At 31.8% G+C, this 9,050-nt stretch overlaps 1 protein-coding gene across 1 annotated transcript in view; it reads right to left on the bottom strand.

The window, feature by feature from the left end:
• The window catches only part of LOC111715451 (centaurin-gamma-1A), a 48,829-nt gene extending 41,975 nt beyond the window's left edge, over nt 1–6,854 (bottom strand). The window contains exons 1-3 of the mRNA XM_023490775.1: nt 6,714–6,854; nt 6,362–6,494; nt 5,127–5,330 (exon numbers count right to left, since the gene is read on the bottom strand). Of these exons, the coding sequence (XP_023346543.1) occupies nt 5,127–5,313 (187 nt within the window). The 5' untranslated portion in view covers nt 5,314–5,330; nt 6,362–6,494; nt 6,714–6,854. The remainder of the gene's footprint in view (nt 1–5,126; nt 5,331–6,361; nt 6,495–6,713) is intronic.
• Nucleotides 6,855–9,050: the final 2,196 nt, after the last annotated feature.

The following is a 9,050-nucleotide window of genomic DNA, read 5'->3' on the forward strand; positions in this document are numbered from 1 at the left end:
TTGAATGGCTTATTATTATTTTTCATATTTTCATATTTTTTAACCCTAATTTTACATTTCTCTATTATGCTGACATAATAATTTATCTAATTCGCGCCCCCTTTTCTATTGACAATTTAGACTGATCCCAAGCATTTAACAAATACCTCATTTTGTTTTAAATACTTTAAGGTTTAGCTACCTTTATCAACCACTGACAGTATTAATTATTCCAAGCTATTGTTGGCAGAGAAAATCAATTTAGGAAAACACCCCAAAAATCTACCAAATATTCAATGTAATCTTAGTTTTTATTCCCCCCCCCCCCTCCCGCCTCCGCCCGACTCTATTCAACATTTTTTTTTAATATTGCTAAAAAGGAGCCCAAACTTTTTAATATTGCTTAAAGGAACACCACACTAATATTCTTTCGGTTCTTCTTTTTAAAATATGGCTTAAACAGTATTCATCCTACAACCGTGAGACAAAGATGTAAATCAGAATGTAAGGCAGTCCTTTTTATCTTCCTCTTGCAAAAACTTCAGCAGGGGAAAAGCATAAAATATAAATGAAGCGAAGTGCCTGTTCAGATAATGCTAAAGTCATGCAAACCTTGGCAAACTCCGCAAACCGTGAATATATAATTTTCTAAAATCTAGAATAATTTAACTAATGCAGTTCACACCCTGTTAATTTCAACTTTCTTAAAGCATACCATACGTTCTCAGATTCTCATATAAACAGTTTTTAAATGGTTTCTCAGCTTTTTCTAATAAAAAAAATAGGCCTGGCGTTGCCCGTGGAATTTTTAGAAAAAATCGAATTAAAAAAAACTTGATTTTTGAAACACCATCTCATCCCTGGATTTTTATTGATAAACATCTAGTGATAAACACAAGACTAAATGATAATGTCGTTTTTAAACCTCGAAGTGTTTAATTTTGATAATCTCTCCTAGGTTCAGAGGCAAGAAATACTTGTGTAGAGAAGCCACAAATGAAAATGTTCTTATTTTAAAAACATGGAAATCTAATTCATACTTGAACAGCAAAGAATTTCAGAGTACCATTGTGAATAAGCCGTGTCACTCGCTTGAAATAACGTTGACAGTGTTTCTGGTTTGTGTGTTCCCTGGCATAAACCGTGTCTAGGCATCATACAGTTTTATTACTAGTTGATCACTCATCATTATAAACCAGCACCTAATAAACCATGGCTGGTGACAGAAAAGTATTTGGACTTGAAAATCTGATTTAATCCGAGAATTTTAACAATAGAAATATCAAAGTTTAGTTTACCCTAATTAAGATTAGATTTGGTTTAAACCCAAACAGAGACTTTGTATTTTATAAAGCGAGGTCTATTGTGTACAGTGTACACGACCAAAAAACAATAGACCAGAGGCACAAAGAGATCCCCCTCCCTTCGCCTTGAAATGTTAAGATCTAACTTGAAAAATGCATTTCCACGGAAATATAATATTTTAAAAGAAACTGCATTGTTCCAAATAAACAATACAAGATAAATAATATGAAAAATGTCAATTAAAGGATTCCTTTTGTGGTATGCCACAAGAAAACTTTAAACTTTAGGGATACTTCAACCCCCCCCCCTTTCAAAATATAAATCAATTGGCAAGTTTGTACCCTTTGTGCTACTTTTAACCTCAGAGTTCTTATTTTTAGGATTTTTTATAGGACCGATGATTTTTCCAGAAAATATATATCCCTGTAAGACTTCCTAAATTCCTAACATATCCATGCCAAGGTCCTAGGAAAGGCGTAAATGCAATCAGCCCATGTTTTATTGTAACGGACGCTTGTATAATGACAAAAACACATCTCAAAATATATGTTATTAGACATGCTGCAATTTAAGGAATATTTAAACATAAATTTGACATTTGTTTGTATTCAAACAACGGCTCAATTTTTTGTGGTATCTCACATGACCTTTGGAAAGGTTTATGGATGTTCGAAATTGAAAAATCAATCTTACTTGAAATAAATGTTCATTTTNTCCCCTTCCTAAAATTGCCAGGAGTTTGTTTATGAACACCAACCTGTAGTTTAAATAGTAAAAACTAGATTATATATAAAGACGATATTTCCCTAATAGACTTTGCCTCCATTTCCTTTTTCCGCCGTACAGGGTGTCCAAAGAAACATATGGAATTAAATTACTAATTTTTAATATCTCTGTACAGGCAAAATGGTGACAGACCACATTTTAAAGTAAGCGTAATTTCAAATTTAAAGATTTACACCGGTACCCTTGACACCTTAAGCTGATCAATATTCTGGAAAATGCTTCGTATTTCTTGTTGTAAAAGTTTCCAGTAATAGTTCCTACAGTAAATATGCTCAAGACACTTTTGTATTTCAAAATTATTAAATTAATAAATTTAATTTCTTATTCATAAAAAAAATTAACAAAGTTGTTAATCATGGAATTGTCATCTTTGAAACTATATTAACCAAATTGGTCCAGCGGTTCCTGAGTTATGATCGGACAAACAAACAAACAGACACACAGAGATTTCAACTTAATAAAAGTATTTAACTAGTAATATAACTGTTCATAAAAACTCGTCAATGTTTATTGGGACACCCTGTATACCATGTATGAAGGAGGAGAGAGGGGGGGGGAGGAAATATGAAAATAATATACGAGTTAAACCTCAGTGCTGTAAAAGTAGAACGAAGTGTATCCATCTTGAAACTGTATTCTGTAATCCTTTTATAATATTAGTCATGAATATAAGAACTGTGCACTATCATGATAGCAGGGTTAGATAATATTTTCAAGTTTTATTTACATTTGAAAAATATTTGAAACGTTCTTGCTTTTCCTCTGAAAATTGATAACTTTTAATACTTGGTTCTCTATAACGGTAATTTGACAGAATAAAGAAATAATAGAAAAATCACGATATCTTTCTCTTTACGGCTCAAATAAAGAAATAAAGAATATCGTCGGGAATTAAATGTACGTCGACGATTGACGATAACTTTTTAAGTCCCTTTTAATAAGAAAATAATAATCATTTTAAATCAGAGAATGATCAAATATCAGAATAATAATCTCGAATAATCTATTCGAATATTTTATTAGCATAATTAACTAAAATAATCGAATATAATGATCAACTATAATGATCAACTAGAATAATTGAAAACCATATAAATGATCAAGTAAAAATGTTCTAAAAATACCTAATCCATATTTAATTTGAAGCCTGAACAGATCCTATTGTATCGACGTGAATAAGAATGCAAAAATCTATTTCTTTCAATCACAAAAACCACATCAATTACGCTTTTTCCTCACAGCCATCCTTGATCCAAGTATATTTTAGATCCCCCCTTCCCCTCCCCCCCCCTCTCTTTAGGGGTACATCCTTGATCCGAGTATATTTTAGATCCCCCCTCCCCTCCCCCTCTCTTTAGGGGTACATCCTTGATCCGAGTATATTTTAGATCCCCCCTCCCCCCTCCCCCCTCTCTTTAGGGGTACATCTGCAATGTTGACAAAAACTGTATTCAAGCTTAAAGGGGAAATGAGTGGAAAAAATATCAAGGGGCTCGCGTTGCTACCCGTCCTAAATCATAAAAGGGGCGGGGTATCAAAAACAAATGAAAATGAGGCTTGATACGATGCGAGGGTTTTAGATGTTTACAATTGTCAACGAAGAGGATCGACATATAAATTATCTACCACTATAATTATCTTAACCCAAAATCTGTTAAAGGAACTGATTACTCTTCTCATACTCTAATTTTATCTTCCTTGTAAAGTAATTAATTTTTTGCCACTACCTCTGATTTTCAAATACCTATATCTTTGTCACCGATGGTGTAATTCAAACTGTTATTGCAATTCTCAAAGTTTAAAACATCTAAGGTTTACGGCATTGGGTTGCAACGATATATGGCTTAGAAATTCAGAGTTTGTGGCAAATACTCAATTCCTTTGCAACTTGATGTGGCACATCTTTGATATTTCAAACAATGAATAAGTTTGAAATATCAACATCCAATTTTGAGGAAATAGAGGTAAAAAAATAGAGTTTGCGGCATGAATTCAGTTTTCTTAAAAACAGAGTTGCATATTTAAGATGAGAAATTAAAAAAACTTCAGATGGAATTAAGATTAAGATGAATGCGTTAAATTAGAAAATAAAATCAACATCAATATTTAAAAATAATTTAACGATTTGAAATTTTTAAAATAGCATTAGAACAGGTTGCTAGACCTTTAACATTTCAAATTGAAATTTACTGAAATTGTTTTCAAGATTTACTACATTACTATCTTAGGGAAATTCCTTGTTAAATGTGATTTAAAGAAAACATTTTTAGAAGAAAAAAAACATCATTAAAGTGAATAAACTTTTTTTTTAAATGTGAAAGGAATTAATGCAATGATGCATTGTAGGATAACGACCTCTCCTTTAAAAAAAGAAAAGAAAAAGAGTTCTCGATGAATAATTGCACGCCCCTGATCTTATCTCAGGAAAAATGTATGGAAATGCATCAAGAATGTTTTCCAGTTCAGAATATGCAGTTGCATACTTTCAGGATTCTTGGTAAAATGAGTTTTCAAACCTAATACTCAGTATTTTATGAAAATAAAATTTTAACCCTAAAGTAAAATAAAAAGCATAAACTTTTTATTATTTTTCAAGTAATAACCCCCCCCCCCCGAAAAAAATATGTTTAAAGCTTTATGAGAAAGAATAAATAAATAAATACTTATGCATTATACAATATTCTTTAAAAATAATTCATAAAATTTTAAGTTAAGCGATTTAAAAATTCTTTGCAATCATAAATTGTCTTTGAGGGGTGGAGGGGGTGGGGGTGAATGTTTTTAAGAAAATATATTCCCTGCAATATTATTCAATGATATTGATGCAAAAAATGACCAGTATGTATATTTAAAAGATTGTAATTCGAAATTAATAATATGGTTTCCCTGGATGTCCACAATTTTTATTTCCTTGTATGTCTGTAATCCAATTCCACGGATGTACATAATTTGATTTCATTGTATTTCCAGACTCCGATCTTCTCGAATTTCAATGATTTGATTTCCCGGATTTCATTTTCAATGATTTGATTTCCCGGATTTAGAAGATTTCCTACCTTCAATGCAAACAACATGTTCTCTGATCTGCTGTGCTAGATGAGGATCAGGCACAAGATCGATGAGATCATAGATAGCATAGATCGAGGGATGAACACTCTCGAACCTCTGGATCTCCTGCCTGATGGCGTGGGAGTTTGAGTTTGTCGCGTAGGGGTTGTAGCCCCCTCGCCCCCCGGGCATCATGGGTTCACGATACAATCCTAAATAAAAAATAAAATGTTTATAAAAAAAAATTATTCTATTTTATTTTTTAAATTTCTTTACTTATGTGAACGTTGTTCATCTATAAACAATAGTTGTCAACAGTAGTGTTTTATGTCCAATCATAAGTCATGACCGATTTGCCTCAAATTTTGATTAGGGGACTCGTTAAAACCGCGTGAATGTTCGGTTAAAAAAATTGTTTAATCTCCAGTTTAAGTTTAGCTCCCAAGCTATAGTTAAAATAAATTAAAATAAAAGTTGGAATTTTGAAAATTACTTTTAATGTTATAAAATGAAAAAATGTAAAGCTCATTCTTGAGTAGACAAAGCTACCGAAGGTGCCATTGTGAGTCCTACAAGCCACTCTACCAACAGGGACTAACTTAAAAATTACATCTACAGCTCCTCAAATGAAATTATTTTTATTATATTCGACAGATATAAATGCTGAAAATGCGCCAACAAGTGAAGTGTGAAATGAAAGTCTGATTCAATCCCCCAAAAGTAAAATATTCAACTCTTGAAATGATGCAGTCTGCTAGAATATATATTTCTAAAAATAAGATTATAATGTTCATATAGAGCTTAAGGGTACAGTTGTTAATCGAACTTACCACACTTCATTGGTCCAAAATGAAAACTACATAAATCTGTAAAAAGAATCAAAACACNGGGCTCCAAAAATCGTTTACTAGGAAATTACCAAAAACAGCAAAAATAGAGAAATGAAAAGTAGGTAGAAATCGACAATATACAAGGTGTCCCAAAACATATTAGATCCTAGCTCTTGATTGCGATTTTCGGTACAACTCGGAAGATTTAAAAAGATTGAATCCTTAAAAAAGTTGGCTAAGGCTAAGTAAATAATTTGCATGCAGAAAATGCTAGTTTTTAATCGATATTATCTGCGTATTTTGGCTTTAACGCTTGGTGATAATCTAATATGATATCGGACGCTCACTAGTAAAAGAAAATCAATTTAAAAAAAAACGATTTTTGAAAAATGTGTGTTAATTGGAATTTTTACCTTTCACAGTGGATTCATCCCAATAGTTCACTTGTGATCACTTTAAGACTATTTCACTTATAAGGACCTATTTTAATTATACTTGCTAAAAAGCAGTTTTTTCTCACTAATTTCTCACTAGTATTTCTCGTTCCTAAAATAAAATAATTTCAAATAATAAATGAAATCAACACACGCAAGCTATTGTAACAATGATTTAAATATATCTACTATCGTTCTTTTGTCAACCATAAAAACTATTAGGAGTTGTTAGCGTTTAATTGAAATCACAACAAAACAAATCAATAATTTTAAATTAAAAAGAAATTCTAAAAGCTTGTTGAAACTTGAATTTTATTATTCATAAACTTACAAATTCTTAGCGAAGTTATTCATGCAACACTTGCCACTCGGGGAAAAGCAAGATTATGCCTGATTTTCATGAATTATAAAATCCTGAGAAATAACACGGTTTTCACTTTATAGCTGTTAGCACTCCACTGACGACTTTACTTCTGCTGCGCAGCTTGTCCTACGGGACAGTACACAGCTGCGTGTTATAAGCTGTCGAACCGGTGCAAGATATGTTAGAAAAACGAAGCTGTCATGCCGGGCCGGTACAGTTAACAGCTGCTAGTCGTCATGGTTGTTTAGAGGATTTCCCTATCTCTCTGTATGGTTTGTGAAACTGTCCACAAATGACAGCTGTTACATCAAGAAATGACAGCTGCTTGACAAAGCTGCTTTGCAGAACCCGTTTGTGGTCGTCTACCGAGGGAGGGAAGGCCAAGCAGCCATGAACCCCGTGGAAAAGTCTCCGAAACCCTGCAGAAACAGTCTCCGAACCCCGTGGAAAATCTCCGAACCCTGTAAGGAGCAAAAAATGTGTTATTCTGGGGGAAATCGCATGATTTTTGATTTTTTTTCAACATATGGCACAGGATCAAACAAAAGTATTACTAATAAATGCAATTTTGATCTTAACCATCATGCGGAACAAATGACATGCTGCCCACAATTTGACAAATTTGATCAAACATTTTCACCCAAAATCTCAAAATGAATGAAATAAAAATTGGTGATTTATTAATTTAAAAACTGAAACATTCAGAGTTTTTTTTGAAATATCCAGCTTTGAAAAGATTTTGTGAATGAAAAATGGTAAGAAACAAAAACTTTAATAAAGAAGACAGTTAACACTAAATTTAAAAAAAAAAAATTTTTTTAAAGTGGAGAAATCTTTTTTTATTACTTCTAGAAATAGGAGAATTTAAGTGTTAATAGCGTGCATTTAGAGCGCACAAAGAAAAGCGCATTGAGAACACACATTTAGAACACGCATTGCAGGAGATTGAGGACGCACATTGAGAACGAGCATTGAATGAGGACGCACATTGAGAATGAGCATTAAAGACCGCATACTAAGAACGTACTGAGCTCTGGTCCTGTAAAAATGTCCGTGAATCAATCTATTGATGAATTTAATTGTTTATGTTTAAACTGTAGTGTTTACATCGTTAAGCAGGACTCAACATTCAAGAGATCTTCAAATATTTCAGAAATCATTCAAACCCACTCACTCAAAAAATGTACAAATGTATATTTTTGTAAGAAAAAGAACAAGTATATTCCTAGTATATTCAAATGTTTTAAGAGATTCTTTAAATAAATTAAAAAAGAATGCTTATTGTGGTAAGTTATTCTTTCTAAGAAAAAATTAAAATATGTAAAAACGTGACATTGCATTAACTTTCATGGTACAGCTTAGGACAAAATATCATTTAAAAAAACCTTAAAACTTCCATAAAGAGAAAATGCATGTCAAAAAACTTGACAGAATTGCACTTTAAGAAAAATGTTTAAAAATTTCAAATGTAAAATGTAGAAATTTAACTCTCTCTACAGAAGCCCTATTTGCATTTTTTAAAAATGCACTGAAGGCTTAGAAATGACGTCTATATTTTAAATGCATAAAAGAAGCCATACTATGATTCAGATAAAAACTAATGCAAGATTAAGCCTTACAAGAATTTTGAGGGGGAAAAATTCTATTATAACAAGAAAAAACTTATTTGTACAAGGCTTTTCAGACACAATTTATTATTACTTTCACTTGAGAAAATTCTCCTTTTGAATTTATTATAAAATATTAGTTTTTAAAGTTTTCGCAGAAATTCTGTTTTCATTGGTGGATTTCAAAAAACCTATTTTATAATTTCCTCTAATTCATAAATCTTCTATTTGTTGGGTCCACAAGTCGGTTCAGCCGTTTACTGAAGAGCATCAAACTCGCAAAATAGATGCGTCATGCGGATGCTTACCTAAAAAAAAAGTGGAGATAAAAAATGTGATTTTTTATTCATTCTAAATTGTTTAATGTTTATAAATTTCAGAATTTACGATTCTAATTTCAAGTCCTGAACGGAATTAAATACTGTTTTTATAAAAAAAAATTTACATGTTCGTAAAAACAGGAATTACATCTTTTCCCATTGTTTAATTATGCAGGAGCAGGAATATTTAATGCCCTATCTGCGCATTTAACTTTTTAGCCTTATCTATAGTTTTAGCTTGAAAATCAAGTTTTAATTTATTTCACAATTGCGTAGCGCACCCCACCCCACACTGCACCGTCTTTTATCTCGGTTTTCATAAATTCAACCAAAAAACAAGACAAAAATATGTTTATACAAAAACAGATGTTTATCAT

This window comes from Eurytemora carolleeae, unplaced genomic scaffold (genome assembly GCF_000591075.1).
Source record: "Eurytemora carolleeae unplaced genomic scaffold, Eaff_2.0 scaffold1717, whole genome shotgun sequence".
Lineage (NCBI taxonomy): Eukaryota > Metazoa > Arthropoda > Copepoda > Calanoida > Temoridae > Eurytemora > Eurytemora carolleeae.